Consider the following 22,239-nt stretch of genomic DNA (forward strand, 5'->3'; position numbering starts at 1 on the left):
ACAGTCAAATTAAATGAATGATTCTTCCCTAATAAACTCATGCCCCTAGTGATCACTACTTCTTACTCAAGAGCTCACATTCTTGCTCTCATTTGAAAAATCACAACTAAATTTTCCTGTCTTCTTTTCACTCATCATAATTTCTAAAATCAAGATTCATCTCAGGTTAGGTTCTCTCAGTCAACAGATAAAATATATCAATAAAAAGGGACATGAAATAGGTGGCTTGTGATATTTTTCACACCACAAATTGAATTTTAGTTTCTTATAAATGTATGTCCCACCATTCTAGAAACAAAGATCAGAAAGCATATTTATCAAGTACCTACCAAGTTAAAGTGAGAGTTCAAAAAGATTATGTGTGGGGCCGGCGCCGCAGCTCACTAGGCTAATCCTCCGCCTTGCAGCGCCAGCACACCGGGTTCTAGTCCCGGTCGGGGCGCCGGATTCTGTCCCGGTTGCCCCTCTCCAGGCCAGCTCTCTGCGTGGCCAGGGAAGTGCAGTGGGGGATGGCCCAAGTCCTTGGGCCCTGCACCCCATGGGAGACCAGGAGAAGCACCTGGCTCCTGCCATCGGATCAGCGCGGTGCGCCGGCCACAGCGCGCCAGTCGCGGCGGCCATTAGAGGGTGAACCAACGGCAAAGGAAGACCTTTCTCTCTGTCTCTCTCTCTCACTGTCCACTCTGCCTGTCAAAAAAATAAAAATAAATATAAAAAAGATTATGTGTGGGCCCCAAACATAAAGGATCTATATTAGCCAAAGGAATTTTTCTATAAAAATCTCCAATCCATTGGGCTTATGTAAACCCCAATTTGGAACCTGCTAAAACAAGTATAGACGAGTACGTGAGGAAGCAGGGATGTAAACACATGTGGCTGGAGAAACAGAGGTGGAGATGCGGGTGGATCTGGGTTTGGTTAGGAATGAATCAGACCATCCCACAGAAGTGGCTCCTCCCTGGATGGACATGCTGCTATAAAAGGGCCATCAACCCAAACTTCAGTACCCAGCAAGCTCCTTCAGCCTGCTTTCTACTTGCTCTTCTGGTGAACAAGGTAAGAGAGAATACAACTAATTTTGCCTACTTAATATTAAGCAAGATAAAAACCAAAGAGTTCTGGTTGTTTTATCTTTTTCCTTCATATTTAGTGGCACTATCACTAAAAGTTTATTTCAATATAGCAATGAAACAAGGGCATAAATTGATTTCCATGAGGCTACTCAGTACTCTCTGCATTGTTATGGTATCTCCGTTTATTCATTCACTCAACATATCCAGATTAACAACCTTCTATTTGCAAAGTGCTGCTCTTAGCTTTGATTCTGCAGTAGTGAACTATAACTCTACTCTTAGAAAGCTAATTTAGAGTGGGAAGACACTCAGTAGATAACAAATAAATAAGATAGTTTCCAATGGTAATTAGAACAGTTGGAAAAGTAGAGAGTAAATCAGTAGAGTGTTCTTTAGATTTGGATGGCCAGAAAAGTGCTCTAGAAATATCTCTTTTTTCTTTTTTTTCAGATTTATTTATGTATTTATTTGTTTGTTTGTTTATTTATTTGAAAGGCAGAGTTACAGAGAGGCAGAGGCAAAGAGACAGAGAGAGGTCTTCCATCTGCTGGTTCACTCCCCAAATGGCCACAAAGGCCAGAGCTGTGCAGATCTGAAGCCAGCAGCCAGGAGCCAGGAGTTTCTTCTGGGTCTCTCACATGAGTGCAGGGGACCAAGGAGTTGGGCCATCTTCTACTGCTTTCCCAGGCCATAGAGGAGAGCTGGATCAGAAATGGAACAACCAGGACTCGAACCAGCAGCCACATGGGATGCTGGCACTGGAGGCGACAGCTTTACCTACTATGCCACAGTGCTGGCCCCCTCTCTTTTTTCAATTGACACACAACAATTATACATATATACAGGGTATAGTGTGATTGTGATATCTTGATACATGTATGCAATGGATAATGATCAGGTAAGGGCATTTAGTATATGCATCATCTCAAACATTTATCATTTCTTTGCAGTGAGAACATTCAAAATCCTTTCCTCAACCAATTATAGTGACCTATAGTTACCCTACTGTGCTGTAAAACTTATTCATCCTATCTAACTGCATTTTTATACTTGATAACCAGCCTCTCTCTATCCCCCTCTACCCACTACTCTTCTGACTCTCTGGTAACCACTATTCTTCCCTCTTATTTTTATGAGATCACCTTATTGGCTTCCCACTTAAAAATGACAACATGCAGTGTTTGCCTTTCTGTGTCTGGCTTATTTTACTTTCCAGGCTCATCTACATTGCCATAAATGACAGGATTTCATTCTTTTCCATGGATGAATAATATTCCATTGTGTGTGTGTGCATCACATTTTTATTATCCATTTGCTCACAGACTCCTGGGTTAATTCTGTATCTTGGCCATTGTGAAAAGTCTGAAATAAACATGGGTGTGCAGATACCTATCTCTTCAGCATACTGATTTCCTTTTCTCTGGATATATACCCAATAGTGTGACTCCTGGATCACATGATAGTTCTCTTTACTTGTTTGAGGCTTCTCCATACTGCTTCCCATAATGGCTGTACTAATCTACATTCCCATCAAGAGTGTTTAAGAGGTCCCCTCCCTCTGCATCCTCACCAGCAATTGTTCTTTTTTATCTATTTGATAATAGTAACTTTAACTGAAGATGGTATCTCAAGAGCTGGGATCTTAATAACATGATTCTAATGCAGAAATAAATCTGGTTCAAAGAATAAAATGTGCCTACAGCAAATTTAGAAAGAGGAATAGTGGTGTATGGTGATGCCAGAGAGCTAAAAAGAGGTGGATCATGTAAAGAGAGGGCACAATAGCCTTCGGGCATTATTTTAAACATATGAGCAGTCATTTGAGAGTATTAGGCAAAGGGTGTTGTTAAAAGACCACTCTGGGCTACTATGTGGAAAACACGATAGTTTTGATGAGACATAGTAGAATTGGTGAGAAAGTAAAAGACTAGAAATTATCCACAATTCCTGTCTTTATACCATACTGACTCACATCCATGTTTAATCAACTCAGCCTACAACACATGCCAATCCATCCAATTTGTCTCCCTCTCCACTGTGATCATCCTGGTCCATGCTACATCCATTGCCCACCTTTGACTCTGTCATTTCATGAAAATATTAAACATTTATTTTTCTGTGGATAGATATTTGGATTGTTTCCACTTGAGCAGGTATTATAAACAACAGGGCTATTAACATGTTCATATATGACTTTTGGCTGTGTATTTATATGCATATATAAATGTATGTATGGGCCGGCGCCGTGGCTCACTAGGCTAATCCTCTGCCTGTGGGGCCGGCACACCGGGTTCTAGTCCCGGTTGGGGCGCCGGATTCTGTCCCGGTTGCCCCTCTTCCAGGCCAGCTCTCTGCGTGGCCAGGGAGTGCAGTGGAGGATGGCCCAAGTACTTGGGTCCTGCACCCCATGGGAGACCAGAAGAAGCACCTGGCTCCTGTCCTGCCATAGGATCAGCGCGGTGCGCAGGCCGCAGCGCGCCAACCGCAGTGCGCCGGCCGTGGCGGCCACTGGAGGGTGATCCAACGGCAAAAGGAAGACCTTTCTCTCTGTCTCTATCTCTCACTGTCCACTCTGCCTGTCAAAAAAAAAAAAAATGTATGTATGTATGTATTTCCTTTGAGGATGCTTCTAGAAGTAAACAGCTGGATGTCAGATACTGCCAAAGGCCCTTCTGTGTTTCTGCAAGCTTATGCTTAACTCCAGCAAAATCTGACACATTTGATTTTTCATATCCTCACCAATATTTCATATTGCCAAGTTTCTGTTTCCCTTTTATCTTCTTACTCATTTCAGTGGATGAATTGTCATTTCAACTTGAATTTGCTCAGTGATTAACAAAGTTGAGAAACTTTGATATATTTATTGGGTATTTGAATATCTTTTTCTGTAAAGTTTCTGAGGTGGAGACCCATTTTTCTAGTGGATGTCAGCCTTTTTGTATTGATCCATTAGAGTTATTTTTACATCCAGGGCAGAGATTTTATTGGTTAAACATGCGGCATATATCTTCCTACTCTGTGGCTTGCTCTTTTCTTCTTTATTGGTATCTGCAAGTGAACACACATTCCTACTTCTAATGAAGCCCAACTTAACAATCATTTTCTTCATGATGAGTACTTTTTGAGTTCTATTTTGAGTTCTATTTAAGATGTATTTCCCTTCTCAGGGTCTTAAAGATATTCTCCCATGTTATCTTCTTTTATCTCTTGCATGTAAAATCCACTGGAAATTTTTTTCCCATATGGGAATTCAATTAATTAATTAAGCTACTAGAACTTTTGCCAGTGAGTACAAGAAAGAGTAGGGCATAGGGGTGTACCCAGGAAGCAATGAAAGAGATCAACCATAATGTCTAAGCAAGGTAAAAAGGGAAGAAAGTACATAAAGCAGTAAATAGAGAGGTCAAAAATTATTGAAGTTAGGGAACAAAAAGAAGATAAGAAAATGAGATCTTCTAGATAGAGATTTTAGACCTGACATAATTAAAGATAAGTTCAGGAACTATAATATGGTAAATAAGACTGAAAAAATTTTTAATTTTATGTGTGATTTTGGTAAGAAGTATATTGCTTTTAAAAATTCAATCTATCTTAAAATTTAGCAAGGTCTGGTCCACTTCACATTTTAATTAGTGATAAAATTCTATATAATTCTACTAATTTAATTAATGATAAAAGTCTATGTAATTCTAATTTATTTTATTCTTTCTGTTCACCTTGCCTTTTCTATGCTTCTTTACTTTCTTCTTCCCTGGTTTCTACTGAATTAATTGGGGATTTTTCAAATTGTCCCTTTTCCAATCTAAAACTGCAGAAATATAATTCTATTATTTTAGGGATACCTATAAACATCAAAATATTTAGTGAGAAATATATATTTAAATTCCTGTTCCCTCTTACCAAATAATCAAAATCCTTAGTGCTTTAGTTCTATTATAGTCATATTTTCACATTATTTTTTCCTAGAGTATTTTAGTTTCACTGGGCATTTTAAGTCCTATAGTGGTCATTACAATCCTTTTTTTTTTTTTTTTTACAATAAACGCTTACTTAAATGTATTGATACAATTACCAACAACTGAGTTTACCAATAAGATAAATCAGAATATTTCTTAAATGGCAAAATTAAAGCTATTTTGTCTTCACCCAAAACAACACTTTTTAAAAATATTAAGAACCAGGGCCAGTGCTGTGGCGCAGCAGGTTAAAGCCCTGGCCTGAAGCACTGGCATCCCACATGGGCGCCAGTTCAAGTCCCAGCTGCTCCTCTTCCAATCCAGGTCTCTGCTATGGCCTGCGATAGCAGTGGAAGATGGCCCAAGTCCTTGGGCCCCTGCACCCATACAGGAGACCTGGACGAAGCTCCTGGCCAATTGAGGAGTGAACCAGTGGATGGAAGACCTCTCTCTCTGTCTCTACCTCTCTCTGTAACTCTGTCTTTCAAATAAATAAAACAAATCTTTTAAAAAAATTAAGAACCTATTAAAACAGCCGGCGCCGTGGCTCAATAGGCTAATCCTCCACCTTGCGGCGCCGGCACACCGGGTTCTAGTCCCGGTTGGGGCGCCGGATTCTGTCCCGGTTGCCCCTCTTCCAGGCCAGCTCTCTGCTATGGCCAGGGAGTGCAGTGGAGGATGGCCCAGGTGCTTGGGCCCTGCACCCCATGGGAGACCAGGAAAAAGCACCTGGCTCCTGGCTCCTGCCAGGATCAGCGCGGTGCGCCGGCTGCAGCGGCGGCCATTGGAGGGTGAACCAACGGCAAAGGAAGACCTTTCTCTCTCTGTCTCTCTCTCTCACTGTCCACTCTGCCTGTCAAAAAAAAAAAAAAAAAAAAAAAAAAAAAAAAAAAAAAAAAAAAAAAAAGAACCTATTAAAACAATACTATCCAATTAAAAATAATACAAATATCATGAAATTTAAAAAAAATTATGTGAAGGATCACTCAGCATTTTACCATTTGGCAAACTGGCTTTCAAATAACTGTCACAGCAAAGTAGTCATTTATAAATTTAGTTTCTTGGGAACTGATTTTCAGCACATTCAGAGGGGCAAAATTTCCTGCATCTGTCTAGTGCTTAATAAACTTGTGTTGAGCAAGGAGACTAAATCAGCCTTCTGATTATTTACATACACTAAAGTCTGTAAGACAACCTAAATCCTGCTATAAATGGACTTAAGGACAAGAAACAGCCAATTTTACTACATCAATTAAATTCTGTACTGATTTTTACTATATACGTGGTAAAGAGAAGTTTTTCATGGCTGTCATCCATTCTCAAAGATGAACTACTTAGGGGGGGATGTAGGTTTAAACTGTGGGAAATTGTTATAATAATATTATCTAAAGCAATAAAAAATTACAAGAAAACTTAACTTATATTTCTTCTTGCTAGGTTCACATATATCGCCAAAAGATGTCTACTCTCTTTGAAAACATCATTGCCATCACTGAACTTTTCCATCAATATTCACAAAAAGATAAAGACACTGACACACTAAGCAAAAAAGAGCTGAAGGAACTTCTGGAAAGAGAGTTTCGTGCAATCCTAAAGGTAAGACCTATCTGACAGAACTAAAGCACAGAGAGTTTCATTTCTTTGTCAATAATCTATCTAACAAAGGACAACTCCGAACATTCTGGAATTACTTCTTATGGAATAGAAACTCAGTTGGTCTTACTTTAAGACAGGTAGAACTGTGAGTTCATCCTTACATATCCGTATATGTACTATATAAGGCAGACAGTAAGAATCAATATTTAATGACAAATAAAGGATTCCCAGGTGAATAGTTTTTTATACTATTCTTCCCTGCAGCAAAATTGAAAGGAGAATATATTTAAAAGACAACTAAACTGCAGAATATATAAATTTTGATTTTTAAGTAAATGTATGTATTAAAAAAAGAAAAACAAAAAGGATACAAGAGAATAAACAATATAAAATGGTATTTGGTGAGAATGAGCTAAAAGAATCAAATAAAAAAATCTAAAACTTGATTCCTTTTGGTACCAAAAGTGCACAAGTTTCAATATTGGTCTAAATCGGTGATTGGTTTGATCTAATCTCCAACTGATATTTCCCACTGTATAGAACCCAGATGACCCAGATACTGCTGATGTATTCATGGAAATCCTGGATTTAGACCACAATGAAAAAATAGACTTTACGGAGTATTTACTGATGGTGTTCAAGTTGGCACAAGCATATTATCAGTCTACCACGAGACAAAACTTCCAAACATCAGAGCGAAAGCACAAAAGGCATAGCCACCAACACAAACAAAAAGAACATGACACAGAAGAAGAAGAGGAACCGAAGAGAACATTCAGGGATTCAAGAAGACATGATGGAAGTAAGAATAGGTCAAGACATAACACCTCAACAGAAAGAGGGAAAAAGAGACATGGGTCCACCTCAAGGGGACAAGAGGACAGAGATGAAAAAACTCTGCAATCAGAAACGGAAGGATACAGAAGAAAACGTCACGATTCAACAGGAAAGCAGAAAAGGAGATCTGCTTCGCGAAAAATGAGTGAAAAGAAACATAAGACAAACACTAGCCCCAAGAGAACAAGAGAAACAGAGGGAGATGAAATTTGTTATGGAAACAGAAAACAGATGTATGCAACTTGGGACAGTCCACAAGCTGGAGATTCACACTACAGACTAGAAGATGATGAAGAATCAAGCACACAAACATCAGGAACGAGAAGAACACAACAAAGAAGAAATGTCCACTCACGGGACAGCACGGGAGAGCAAGACACTACACCAGCAGGATCCCCCTCGGGGAGACGCACACAGCGGGGACCCAGTCCCGGTCAGGCCAGCGACAGCGAGGCCCACGCCGAGCACTCGGGCAGACAGGCCACACGCACCCAGGGCAGGTCCGGGTCCCACGCACGGGAACAACAGGCACCGCCCCGCGGACAGACCGCAGACAGCTCCAGGCACGCGGGGGAGCAGCAGGCACAGACCTCCAGACACAGGCAGGCTGACGCCGCCCAAGGGCACTCGGCATCCAGCAGGAGCGAGAGGCAAGGGGGGCAAGGGGCCCGGCTCGCACAGTCGGCAGACAGCTCCACGCACTCAGGCACCGGCCACGGACAGTCCTCCCGGGCGTCCGGAAGCCACGGACACCGCCACTCCAGCGTCAGCCAGGCCAGCGATAGCGAAGGGCAGTCAGTGGACTCCGAAAGCGAGTCGGCGTCAGAACACGGCCGCTCCGCTGACTCCCAGCGGGACCAACAGAGACCCTCCGGCCGCCGCTTGGGAGAACAGTCTGGACACTCACGCGCTCACCTCTACCAGCTCTCCCAGCACGAGCAGTCCGAGGCGGCCCACGGGCAGCCCCGATCCGGTACTAGAGCCACACAGCAGTCCGGCCGCGAGCAGGAACGGGACGGCCCCCGACACGGGGCGCCTCGCGAGCGTGAGCGTCAGGACTCCACTGGTGGACGGCACGAGACCTCCCAGGGACGCTCCGGGTCCGGCAGCAGAGGAAGACAGGGCTCCCGCCACGAGCAGGCTCAGGACAGCTCTAGGCACGCTGCGCCCCACGGCGATCACGCCAGCTCCAGGGGACAGTCAGCATCCAGCAGCGGAGGGAGGCAGGGATCGCGCCACGAGCAAGCCGAAGACACCTCCGGGCGCTCTGGGTCCCAGCACCGCCAGACAGCCCCCCAGGGACGGTCCGACTCGGCCCACGGGCGGTCAGGAGCCCGGGGAGAGAGCACACCACGATCCGGCCACGGGCAAGCAGCAGATGACCCTAGGCAGTCAGGCTCTCGGCGCCAACAGACTGCCACCGGCACAGACAGTTCCAGACACGCACAGTCTCCGCAGCAGGGACACGCGGCCGCTGGACCCGCGACAAGCAGACGCCGGGGGTCCAGTGTCAGCCAGGACAGCGAGAGCGAAGGCCACTCGGAGGACTCAGAGAGACAGGCCGGGGGCCAGCGTGCGCCCGCCCACGGTGTCTCAAGGGACAGCTCTGGCCACTCCAGGTCTCAGCAACGGGAACGCACCAGGGGCCAACACGCCGAGTCCGCCCAGGGACCCTCAGCAGCCGGAAGCACGGGAAGACACGGAGAGAGCCACGGACAGTCTCTAGACAGCCCCAGACAATCGGGCTCCCAGCACACGCAGGCCGAAACCTCCCAGGCAGAGTCCAGCCCAAGCAGCAGGAGGAGCAGGAGGCACGAGCAGTCACCGGACAGCGCCGGACACTCTGACGCCGCACCCGCACGATCCCCCTCGGGGAGACGCACACAGCGGGGACCCAGTCCCGGTCAGGCCAGCGACAGCGAGGCCCACGCCGAGCACTCGGGCAGACAGGCCACACGCACCCAGGGCAGGTCCGGGTCCCACGCACGGGAACAACAGGCACCGCCCCGCGGACAGACCGCAGACAGCTCCAGGCACGCGGGGGAGCAGCAGGCACAGACCTCCAGACACAGGCAGGCTGACGCCGCCCAAGGGCACTCGGCATCCAGCAGGAGCGAGAGGCAAGGGGGGCAAGGGGCCCGGCACGCACAGTCGGCAGACAGCTCCACGCACTCAGGCACCGGCCACGGACAGTCCTCCCGGGCGTCCGGCGGCCACGGACACCGCCACTCCAGCGTCAGCCAGGCCAGCGATAGCGAAGGGCAGTCAGTGGACTCCGAAAGCGAGTCGGCGTCAGAACACGGCCGCTCCGCTGACTCCCAGCGGGACCAACAGAGACCCTCCGGCCGCCGCTCGGGAGAACAGTCTGGACACTCACGCGCTCACCTCTACCAGCTCTCCCAGCACGAGCAGTCCGAGGCGGCCCACAGGCAGCCCCGATCCGGTACTAGAGCCACACAGCAGTCCGGCCGCGAGCAGGAACGGGACGGCCCCCGACACGGGGCGCCTCGCGAGCGTGAGCGTCAGGACTCCACTGGTGGACGGCACGAGACCTCCCAGGGACGCTCCGGGTCCGGCAGCAGAGGAAGACAGGGCTCCCGCCACGAGCAGGCTCAGGACAGCTCTAGGCACGCTGCGCCCCACGGCGATCACGCCAGCTCCAGGGGACAGTCAGCATCCAGCAGCGGAGGGAGGCAGGGATCGCGCCACGAGCAAGCCGAAGACACCTCCGGGCGCTCTGGGTCCCAGCACCGCCAGACAGCCCCCCAGGGACGGTCCGACTCGGCCCACGGGCGGTCAGGAGCCCGGGGAGAGAGCACACCACGATCCGGCCACGGGCAAGCAGCAGATGGCCCTAGGCAGTCAGGCTCTCGGCGCCAACAGACTGCCACCGGCACAGACAGTTCCAGACACGCACAGTCTCCGCAGCAGGGACACGCGGCCGCTGGACCCGCGACAAGCAGACGCCGGGGGTCCAGTGTCAGCCAGGACAGCGAGAGCGAAGGCCACTCGGAGGACTCAGAGAGACAGGCCGGGGGCCAGCGTGCGCCCGCCCACGGTGTCTCAAGGGACAGCTCTGGCCACTCCAGGTCTCAGCAACGGGAACGCACCAGGGGCCAACACGCCGAGTCCGCCCAGGGACCCTCAGCAGCCGGAAGCACGGGAAGACACGGAGAGAGCCACGGACAGTCTCTAGACAGCCCCAGACAATCGGGCTCCCAGCACACGCAGGCCGAAACCTCCCAGGCAGAGTCCAGCCCAAGCAGCAGGAGGAGCAGGAGGCACGAGCAGTCACCGGACAGCGCCGGACACTCTGACGCCGCACCCGCACGATCCCCCTCGGGGAGACGCACACAGCGGGGACCCAGTCCCGGTCAGGCCAGCGACAGCGAGGCCCACGCCGAGCACTCGGGCAGACAGGCCACACGCACCCAGGGCAGGTCCGGGTCCCACGCACGGGAACAACAGGCACCGCCCCGCGGACAGACCGCAGACAGCTCCAGGCACGCGGGGGAGCAGCAGGCACAGACCTCCAGACACAGGCAGGCTGACGCCGCCCAAGGGCACTCGGCATCCAGCAGGAGCGAGAGGCAAGGGGGGCAAGGGGCCCGGCTCGCACAGTCGGCAGACAGCTCCACGCACTCAGGCACCGGCCACGGACAGTCCTCCCGGGCGTCCGGCGGCCACGGACACCGCCACTCCAGCGTCAGCCAGGCCAGCGATAGCGAAGGGCAGTCAGTGGACTCCGAAAGCGAGTCGGCGTCAGAACACGGCCGCTCCGCTGACTCCCAGCGGGACCAACAGAGACCCTCCGGCCGCCGCTCGGGAGAACAGTCTGGACACTCACGCGCTCACCTCTACCAGCTCTCCCAGCACGAGCAGTCCGAGGCGGCCCACGGGCAGCCCCGATCCGGTACTAGAGCCACACAGCAGTCCGGCCGCGAGCAGGAACGGGACGGCCCCCGACACGGGGCGCCTCGCGAGCGTGAGCGTCAGGACTCCACTGGTGGACGGCACGAGACCTCCCAGGGACGCTCCGGGTCCGGCAGCAGAGGAAGACAGGGCTCCCGCCACGAGCAGGCTCAGGACAGCTCTAGGCACGCTGCGCCCCACGGCGATCACGCCAGCTCCAGGGGACAGTCAGCATCCAGCAGCGGAGGGAGGCAGGGATCGCGCCACGAGCAAGCCGAAGACACCTCCGGGCGCTCTGGGTCCCAGCACCGCCAGACAGCCCCCCAGGGACGGTCCGACTCGGCCCACGGGCGGTCAGGAGCCCGGGGAGAGAGCACACCACGATCCGGCCACGGGCAAGCAGCAGATGGCCCTAGGCAGTCAGGCTCTCGGCGCCAACAGACTGCCACCGGCACAGACAGTTCCAGACACGCACAGTCTCCGCAGCAGGGACACGCGGCCGCTGGACCCGCGACAAGCAGACGCCGGGGGTCCAGTGTCAGCCAGGACAGCGAGAGCGAAGGCCACTCGGAGGACTCAGAGAGACAGGCCGGGGGCCAGCGTGCGCCCGCCCACGGTGTCTCAAGGGACAGCTCTGGCCACTCCAGGTCTCAGCAACGGGAACGCACCAGGGGCCAACACGCCGAGTCCGCCCAGGGACCCTCAGCAGCCGGAAGCACGGGAAGACACGGAGAGAGCCACGGACAGTCTCTAGACAGCCCCAGACAATCGGGCTCCCAGCACACGCAGGCCGAAACCTCCCAGGCAGAGTCCAGCCCAAGCAGCAGGAGGAGCAGGAGGCACGAGCAGTCACCGGACAGCGCCGGACACTCTGACGCCGCACCCGCACGATCCCCCTCGGGGAGACGCACACAGCGGGGACCCAGTCCCGGTCAGGCCAGCGACAGCGAGGCCCACGCCGAGCACTCGGGCAGACAGGCCACACGCACCCAGGGCAGGTCCGGGTCCCACGCACGGGAACAACAGGCACCGCCCCGCGGACAGACCGCAGACAGCTCCAGGCACGCGGGGGAGCAGCAGGCACAGACCTCCAGACACAGGCAGGCTGACGCCGCCCAAGGGCACTCGGCATCCAGCAGGAGCGAGAGGCAAGGGGGGCAAGGGGCCCGGCACGCACAGTCGGCAGACAGCTCCACGCACTCAGGCACCGGCCACGGACAGTCCTCCCGGGCGTCCGGCGGCCACGGACACCGCCACTCCAGCGTCAGCCAGGCCAGCGATAGCGAAGGGCAGTCAGTGGACTCCGAAAGCGAGTCGGCGTCAGAACACGGCCGCTCCGCTGACTCCCAGCGGGACCAACAGAGACCCTCCGGCCGCCGCTCGGGAGAACAGTCTGGACACTCACGCGCTCACCTCTACCAGCTCTCCCAGCACGAGCAGTCCGAGGCGGCCCACAGGCAGCCCCGATCCGGTACTAGAGCCACACAGCAGTCCGGCCGCGAGCAGGAACGGGACGGCCCCCGACACGGGGCGCCTCGCGAGCGTGAGCGTCAGGACTCCACTGGTGGACGGCACGAGACCTCCCAGGGACGCTCCGGGTCCGGCAGCAGAGGAAGACAGGGCTCCCGCCACGAGCAGGCTCAGGACAGCTCTAGGCACGCTGCGCCCCACGGCGATCACGCCAGCTCCAGGGGACAGTCAGCATCCAGCAGCGGAGGGAGGCAGGGATCGCGCCACGAGCAAGCCGAAGACACCTCCGGGCGCTCTGGGTCCCAGCACCGCCAGACAGCCCCCCAGGGACGGTCCGACTCGGCCCACGGGCGGTCAGGAGCCCGGGGAGAGAGCACACCACGATCCGGCCACGGGCAAGCAGCAGATGGCCCTAGGCAGTCAGGCTCTCGGCGCCAACAGACTGCCACCGGCACAGACAGTTCCAGACACGCACAGTCTCCGCAGCAGGGACACGCGGCCGCTGGACCCGCGACAAGCAGACGCCGGGGGTCCAGTGTCAGCCAGGACAGCGAGAGCGAAGGCCACTCGGAGGACTCAGAGAGACAGGCCGGGGGCCAGCGTGCACCCGCCCACGGTGTCTCAAGGGACAGCTCTGGCCACTCCAGGTCTCAGCAACGGGAACGCACCAGGGGCCAACACGCCGAGTCCGCCCAGGGACCCTCAGCAGCCGGAAGCACGGGAAGACACGGAGAGAGCCACGGACAGTCTCTAGACAGCCCCAGACAATCGGGCTCCCAGCACACGCAGGCCGAAACCTCCCAGGCAGAGTCCAGCCCAAGCAGCAGGAGGAGCAGGAGGCACGAGCAGTCACCGGACAGCACCGGACACTCTGACGCCGCACCCGCACGATCCCCCTCGGGGAGACGCACACAGCGGGGACCCAGTCCCGGTCAGGCCAGCGACAGCGAGGCCCACGCCGAGCACTCGGGCAGACAGGCCACACGCACCCAGGGCAGGTCCGGGTCCCACGCACGGGAACAACAGGCACCGCCCCGCGGACAGACCGCAGACAGCTCCAGGCACGCGGGGGAGCAGCAGGCACAGACCTCCAGACACAGGCAGGCTGACGCCGCCCAAGGGCACTCGGCATCCAGCAGGAGCGAGAGGCAAGGGGGGCAAGGGGCCCGGCACGCACAGTCGGCAGACAGCTCCACGCACTCAGGCACCGGCCACGGACAGTCCTCCCGGGCGTCCGGCGGCCACGGACACCGCCACTCCAGCGTCAGCCAGGCCAGCGATAGCGAAGGGCAGTCAGTGGACTCCGAAAGCGAGTCGGCGTCAGAACACGGCCGCTCCGCTGACTCCCAGCGGGACCAACAGAGACCCTCCGGCCGCCGCTCGGGAGAACAGTCTGGACACTCACGCGCTCACCTCTACCAGCTCTCCCAGCACGAGCAGTCCGAGGCGGCCCACGGGCAGCCCCGATCCGGTACTAGAGCCACACAGCAGTCCGGCCGCGAGCAGGAACGGGACGGCCCCCGACACGGGGCGCCTCGCGAGCGTGAGCGTCAGGACTCCACTGGTGGACGGCACGAGACCTCCCAGGGACGCTCCGGGTCCGGCAGCAGAGGAAGACAGGGCTCCCGCCACGAGCAGGCTCAGGACAGCTCTAGGCACGCTGCGCCCCACGGCGATCACACCAGCTCCAGGGGACAGTCAGCATCCAGCAGCGGAGGGAGGCAGGGATCGCGCCACGAGCAAGCCGAAGACACCTCCGGGCGCTCTGGGTCCCAGCACCGCCAGACAGCCCCCCAGGGACGGTCCGACTCGGCCCACGGGCGGTCAGGAGCCCGGGGAGAGAGCACACCACGATCCGGCCACGGGCAAGCAGCAGATGGCCCTAGGCAGTCAGGCTCTCGGCGCCAACAGACTGCCACCGGCACAGACAGTTCCAGACACGCACAGTCTCCGCAGCAGGGACACGCGGCCGCTGGACCCGCGACAAGCAGACGCCGGGGGTCCAGTGTCAGCCAGGACAGCGAGAGCGAAGGCCACTCGGAGGACTCAGAGAGACAGGCCGGGGGCCAGCGTGCGCCCGCCCACGGTGTCTCAAGGGACAGCTCTGGCCACTCCAGGTCTCAGCAACGGGAACGCACCAGGGGCCAACACGCCGAGTCCGCCCAGGGACCCTCAGCAGCCGGAAGCACGGGAAGACACGGAGAGAGCCACGGACAGTCTCTAGACAGCCCCAGACAATCGGGCTCCCAGCACACGCAGGCCGAAACCTCCCAGGCAGAGTCCAGCCCAAGCAGCAGGAGGAGCAGGAGGCACGAGCAGTCACCGGACAGCGCCGGACACTCTGACGCCGCACCCGCACGATCCCCCTCGGGGAGACGCACACAGCGGGGACCCAGTCCCGGTCAGGCCAGCGACAGCGAGGCCCACGCCGAGCACTCGGGCAGACAGGCCACACGCACCCAGGGCAGGTCCGGGTCCCACGCACGGGAACAACAGGCACCGCCCCGCGGACAGACCGCAGACAGCTCCAGGCACGCGGGGGAGCAGCAGGCACAGACCTCCAGACACAGGCAGGCTGACGCCGCCCAAGGGCACTCGGCATCCAGCAGGAGCGAGAGGCAAGGGGGGCAAGGGGCCCGGCACGCACAGTCGGCAGACAGCTCCACGCACTCAGGCACCGGCCACGGACAGTCCTCCCGGGCGTCCGGCGGCCACGGACACCGCCACTCCAGCGTCAGCCAGGCCAGCGATAGCGAAGGGCAGTCAGTGGACTCCGAAAGCGAGTCGGCGTCAGAACACGGCCGCTCCGCTGACTCCCAGCGGGACCAACAGAGACCCTCCGGCCGCCGCTCGGGAGAACAGTCTGGACACTCACGCGCTCACCTCTACCAGCTCTCCCAGCACGAGCAGTCCGAGGCGGCCCACGGGCAGCCCCGATCCGGTACTAGAGCCACACAGCAGTCCGGCCGCGAGCAGGAACGGGACGGCCCCCGACACGGGGCGCCTCGCGAGCGTGAGCGTCAGGACTCCACTGGTGGATGGCACGAGACCTCCCAGGGACGCTCCGGGTCCGGCAGCAGAGGAAGACAGGGCTCCCGCCACGAGCAGGCTCAGGACAGCTCTAGGCACGCTGCGCCCCACGGCGATCACGCCAGCTCCAGGGGACAGTCAGCATCCAGCAGCGGAGGGAGGCAGGGATCGCGCCACGAGCAAGCCGAAGACACCTCCGGGCGCTCTGGGTCCCAGCACCGCCAGACAGCCCCCCAGGGACGGTCCGACTCGGCCCACGGGCGGTCAGGAGCCCGGGGAGAGAGCACACCACGATCCGGCCACGGGCAAGCAGCAGATGGCCCTAGGCAGTCAGGCTCTCGGCGCCAACAGACTGCCACCGGCACAGACAGTTCCAGACACGCACAGTCTCCGCAGCAGGGACACGCGGCCGCTGGACCCGCGACAAGCAGACGCCGGGGGTCCAGTGTCAGCCAGGACAGCGAGAGCGAAGGCCACTCGGAGGACTCAGAGAGACAGGCTGGGGGCCAGCGTGCACCTGCCCACGGTCACTCAGGAGACAGTTCTGTGTCTTTTCAAAATGAAATAGGTAATCATACGGGATCTGAATCTTATTCTACTCCTCTTAATGAACATGATCCTTCTTCTGTTTCTGATGAATCTACATATTCCTCTGATGTCCAGACGTCTAGAAATCATCATAGTTATGGTGCTAACAATTCACATTCTGTGATTTCTGAAAGGGCGCTTTATGGATCAGGTGTTGGTTGGAGACATGGAAGCTATGGGAGTGCAGATTATGAGTATGGGCAGTCATGGTTTGGACATTCTCCACGTGGAAATGTCCTTCAGAATGCCAGACCTGAAGGAATCATTAGTAGACATGAGCGCAGAATAGCATGTGGATATGGAGGAGATTATGGGAGATACAATAATATCAGCAGTAATAGGCACTCGGGAATATATAGTCTTTCTAGTAATATACCAAAACAGTTAGGATTTGGGCGGTCACAAAGATACTATTACTATGAGTGAGAAAGTAATGGAAAACTAATTAATCCAAAGAGTAGCAGAACAAATCAAGAACACAGCTTTGAATCTATATACTTTTTCATAATTCTGTTTGGGAGGTTATCTTTTTCTTTATTTTCTTTAACATATTATTATACTTTCATTTCTTTGGTGCAAGTTTCTTTTTATTCTCCTGTGATTTTTTAAGTTTATTCTGGAAACATTAAATGGAAATCAATGCTATTAACAGCTAAATTTGGGAAAGTGCACTGGTAGAGATTAGGGTTCATAATAGTGTTTTTCATTCTGATATTAAATTTTAGTTCTACTTTTGCTAAAAATGTTATTGGAGCCAAAAAGATAAGATCACTCTTCTGTAAGCCAAATCTGCTATATTAACATTAGGCCTCAAGATATCTGCCTCTTTTATCTTTGCATTAAAACTTTGTATTATTCTGAATTCATTAAAATCACTTTGGGAATACTCATTCAAAAATATACTGAATGAAAAATTAAAAATAAAGCTATCATATAACATAGTTGGTCTTGTCTATACTTATTTCCCAGAAACCCAAAAGACTTACTTCTCCATGGCCAGAATTCTATCTTTTTCCCATATCACTGGAAAGATATATGATTACATTGCAGTTTATGCCATTTAAATCATAAATGAGAAAAATTAGCCAAATCCTATATTTTTCTCCAACACAATCATTTTCCCTCATAGGCACCTTTAAGAAGTAAAAGGTCTTTGCTCAATCATGAATATCACCATCATTGATATAAAAAATGTCAACCTAAGCAGCTATTAGCTTGTAAAACCAAGATCAGGAAACAGAAATTACTAATCATAGTTCCTTCCACCAAAGACATGAGGAAATGCCTTCCAGTGAAGAATAAGGGAATAGGGAAGCTATGTGAAATCCCCTGTCAGAGGAAAAGCCTTAATGAAAATGTCAGAGTGTCCAGAAAGGAAATCACATGTACCTTTATGATTCAGCCAAGTGTATGAAGGGGGCTTGGGGGTGGTTGGGCGAACAGTAAAAGTATCAGCATGGTTCTATGATTAAAAGCAACACTCCTCTGTGAGAATCATACCCAAATTTTCCTTCCCATCAGATTAGATTGGAAGGCCAGTGTTTTCATTTTCAGATAAGTTTATCACACAGTCCATTCCAAAACTGCAATTAGATTTCAAGTCTCTAAACTCTCAAATTAATGGTTTCATAGAAGCTGTCTTTCTTGAAATTTTTCCTGAGTAAAACAAGCTAACATGGAATTGATTGTCAAAGTTTAAATGATCCCCAATAGGGGTAGTGAGTGAATGAAAAGCAACAAGCAAGCTCATCTTTCTAATTATCTCAGACAATATGGTGTGTGTCTTCACAATCACTTGAAAGGGGCACTTCCCTCCCATCTTCCCTCCTTCCTGTCTACAAATTTCCTGCTTCCCCAGTTGAGGTACTATCTCCAAATACCCTACAAAACTGCCAGCTCCACAAGGTTCCAGACCTGCAGGCCTTGCTGAACTGCTGCAGACACACATGTGGGGAGAAAATCCTGTCCATTTCTATGACAATTTTTGCCACCTTGTTCCCAGTCTCATAACCTGCTGATTCAGCTCACTCTCGTAGCTTCTCTCTAAAGAATTCAGGTCTCACTAACGGGATGAGGAATACAAAACTATAATGAAGAAATAATACAGACCCTCGGGGCCGTGCCGGGACCCGCGCGGACACAAAGTTTGTGGAAGAACAAACGCCAAAGGCTCAGATCTTCACAAGAAGCCTTGAGGAAGGCCTGGGCTTCGAATATGTGATGTTCCATAATGAAGCTGAGAAAAGAGTAGTTTGTGTTTTCCAAGGAGGTCCTCATCTGCAAGGAAACCATGGATACGTTCATGGAGGTGCCATTGCAACCATGATTGATATTACAGCTGGTACATGTGCAGTTTTAACTGGAGGATATGCCATGACTGCCAATCTAAACATCAATTTTAGAAGGCTTATTTATAAAGCTGGATCCTAACAAAGCCTGAAATAAAAGATCTTCTGGTGGGGGCTGGCATTGTGGCATAGAAGGTAGAGCTGCTGCCTGCAGTGTCAGCATCCTATATGGGCACCGATTCGAGTCCTGGCTCTCCACTTCCAACCCAGCTCCCTGCTATGGCCTGGGAAAGCAGCAGAAGATGGCCCAGGTCCTGGGCCTTTGCACCCACATATGAGACACAGAAGAAGCTCCCGGATCCTGGCTGCAGATCGGCCCAGCTTTGTCTGTTGCAGCCATTTGGAGAGTGAACCAGCAGATGGAAGACCTCTCTCTGCCTCTGCCTCTGCCTCTGCCTCTCTCTGTAACTCTGCCTTTCAAATAAATAAATCTTTAAAAAAAAAAAAAGAAAGAAAGAATACAGACGTGGCCTTAACTAAGCTGAGATGTGATGGAAGGACACTGACAGGCATCACAATAGAGACAGCCAGAAATATGTACTCTACAACTGCTGAACCCTCAATGTTTTCTCAAGAACCCATAAAAGACTGAAAATGTTTTCTTTCATGTCCCTGCTTGCTCAAGGATAGAATTACCACTCTTTTTTTGCTAGCTGACAACAAATTGGTTTACCCAAAAAGGTGCAAACAAGATTTACTGCAACATCACTTTTTTTTTGTTCTCTCTGCTTCCCTCTTAAACATCTGCTTTTGTTCCCTAACTCAGCCAACTAACTCTCTTGCAAGGAAATCAACAATTTTCAAACTAAATAACTAAATGTTTCTAAGTTTATCCTTGGCTGGAGTAATCTTCAGGCACAAACTCTGTCCTCCTTTCTCTCCCATTTCTATACAAAAGTTTTCTCCAATGTGTATCTACCTATATCAACTTCATCAGGCGGGAAAATATATAGAGAGAAGAGGGAGGGCAGGGCACGTTTATTGTTCACAGTCTTTGCCCACACATCTGCAGTCTCCTGTGAAGGGGTTTCTGTCAGTCTATCCACAGGAATTTGCATAGCTGCTCTGAAAACTTTTTGTTACTGCTGCACAGCAAGATAAGCACAGAAATTGAGGGTAAGGGCTTAGAAACATTTTTACAACAATTCGGTACTGATGTAGTACCCAAGTGTATGATCATTATTCAAAATTGTGTAAAAGTTGTAAGTCTCTGACAGACTGGAAACAAACCCTGATCCTTCACCACACACAATAAGAGAAACACAACCAACGGGGGTTTACACTCTGTCCAGCTAGTCAAGATATAAACAAGAGTGCCTCAATCAAATCTCTACATTAAATGGATAAGTATCTCCACAAATATCTAAAAATAAATGGAGCAATTCAAGAAACAAGAATAAGGAAGACAACATGACACCTCCAAAGGAATATAACAACATTTCAATACTAGAATGTGAAAATGATGAGACTGAAGAAACGCAGGAAATGGAATTCAAAAAACTGATCATAGGATTACTTAAAAGTAATCAGAAGCAAATCCATGAATTAAAGAAATGCATACAAGATGTGAATGAACACTTCTCACATGAAATTAAGATTTTAAAGAGAAATCAAAATGAAATATTGGTGAAGAATTCAATAGATCAAATTAAAAAATGCAAGGGAAAGCCTTAACAACAGAATCAGTGAGGCAAAAGAAAGGATATCCAAGACAAATTGCAGGAAATTTTACAGTCAGACCAAAAAAAAAGAAGAAATTAGAAAACTAAAAAAACAGTGTCAGAGATTTATGAGATACTATCAAATTACCCAACATTCTGGTCTAAGGAGTTCTTGAAGATGTGGAAAGACAGAATGGATTAGAAGGCCTTTTTACTGAAATAATTACAGAAAACTTCCTTAATTTAGAGAAAGAAAGGGACGTCCAAGTACAGGAAGTACACAGAATTCCTAAAAGACATAATCAGAAAAGATCCTCACCATGACACATTGTAGTAAAACTCTCCACAGTAAAACATAATTAAAAGATTCATTGCACAAGAGAAATGCCAGATTACTTTCAGAGAATCTCCAAGTAGACTCATAGCTGATTTCTCATCAGAAATCCTTCAGGCTAGGAAAGAATGGCAAGATATAGTACAAGTCTTAAGAGAAAAAAAACTGTCAACCCAAAATATTGTACCCTGCAAATCTCTCATTTAGGAATGAAGATGAAATAAAGACCTTCCATAAAAGAAATTCAAAGAATTTGTCACCACTCATCCAGCCTTATAAAAGATGTTTAAGGATGTGCTGCACTTAGAAACAGAGAAACATGGTCATCACTATGAAAAAATGTGAAGGCAGAAAATCTCCCAATAAAAATGTGCAAAGGGAATCCAAAGTAAACAATAGAAATATTTATGAAAGAAAATGTCAGGGCCACGCTGTTACTTATCAATAGTCACTTTGAAAGTAAATGGCCTCAGGCTGGTGCCGTGGCTCAATAGGCTAATCCTCCACCTGTGGCGCCGGCACCCTGGGTTCTAGTCCCGGTTGCTCCTCTTCCTGTCCAGCTCTCTGCTGTGGCCCAGGAGTGCAATGGAGGATGGCCCAAGTCCTTGGGCCCTGCACCCACATGGGAGACCAGGAGAAGCACCTGGCTCCTGGCTTCGGGTCAACACAGTACACTGGCCACAGTGGCCAACAGAAAAGGAAGACCTTTCTCTCTGTCTCTCTCTCTCCACTCTGCCAGAAGGAAGGAAGGGAGGGAGGGAGGGAGGGAGGGAGGGAGGGAGGGAAAGAGAGAGAAAGAAAGAAAAGATACAGACTGGCTGAATGGATTAAGAAATAAAACCCATCTATTTGTTGCCTACAAGAAACACATCTTATCAGCAAACACATCTCATCAACAAAGATACATGGAAAAAGATATTCCATGCTAACAGAAACAAAAAAAAAAATTGGTGTAGCCATCCTAATATCAGACAAAATAGACTTTAACACAAAACTGTTAAGAGAGACAAAGAAGGGCACTATGCAATGATTAAGGGATCAAATCAACAGGAAGATGTGACTGTAATAAATGTATATGCACTCAATTACAGGGCACCTGGTTATTTCAAAGAAATTAATGGATCTAACGGGAAACATAGACTCCCATACAATAGTAATGGGGGACTTCAATACCCCACTTTCAGTAATGGAAAAATCAGCCAGACAGAAAATCAGCAAGGAAACAACAGTTAATCGACACTATACACCAAATGGACCTAACAGATATCTAGGATAGACCACAGGCTAGGCCATAAGGCACATCTCAGCAAATTCAGAAAAATCAAAGTCATACCATGCATCATCTCTGCCCATAATGGAATACAATTGGAAATAAACAACTTAAGCATCTCTAGAACATATGCAACACATGGAGACTAAACAACACACTCCTGA

At 51.0% G+C, this 22,239-nt stretch overlaps 1 protein-coding gene across 1 annotated transcript; it reads left to right on the plus strand.

Annotated features, from left to right (window-relative positions):
• The first annotated feature begins 1,005 nt into the window (after positions 1-1,005).
• FLG (filaggrin) lies at positions 1,006-17,403 on the plus strand. The gene is made up of 3 exons (XM_008264430.5): positions 1,006-1,056; positions 6,467-6,625; positions 7,166-17,403. Exons 2-3 carry the CDS (start codon positions 6,488-6,490, stop codon positions 16,886-16,888), a joined length of 9,861 nt encoding a protein of 3,286 aa, XP_008262652.4. The 5' UTR covers positions 1,006-1,056; positions 6,467-6,487; the 3' UTR covers positions 16,889-17,403.
• The last annotated feature ends 4,836 nt before the right edge of the window (positions 17,404-22,239 follow it).

The sequence above is a fragment of the Oryctolagus cuniculus genome, chromosome 7 (genome assembly GCF_051225735.1).
Source record: "Oryctolagus cuniculus isolate XC-2025 breed Fujian yellow rabbit chromosome 7, ASM5122573v1, whole genome shotgun sequence".
NCBI classification, from domain to species: domain Eukaryota; kingdom Metazoa; phylum Chordata; class Mammalia; order Lagomorpha; family Leporidae; genus Oryctolagus; species Oryctolagus cuniculus.

Coding starts and splice junctions, on each gene's coding strand:
- FLG (XM_008264430.5), top strand. CDS start 6,488: ATGTCTACTCTCTTTGAAAACATCATTGCCATCACTGAACTTTTCCAT. Junction 6,626..7,165: donor AGTTTCGTGCAATCCTAAAG/GTAAGACCTATC, acceptor CCCACTGTATAG/AACCCAGATGACCCAGATAC.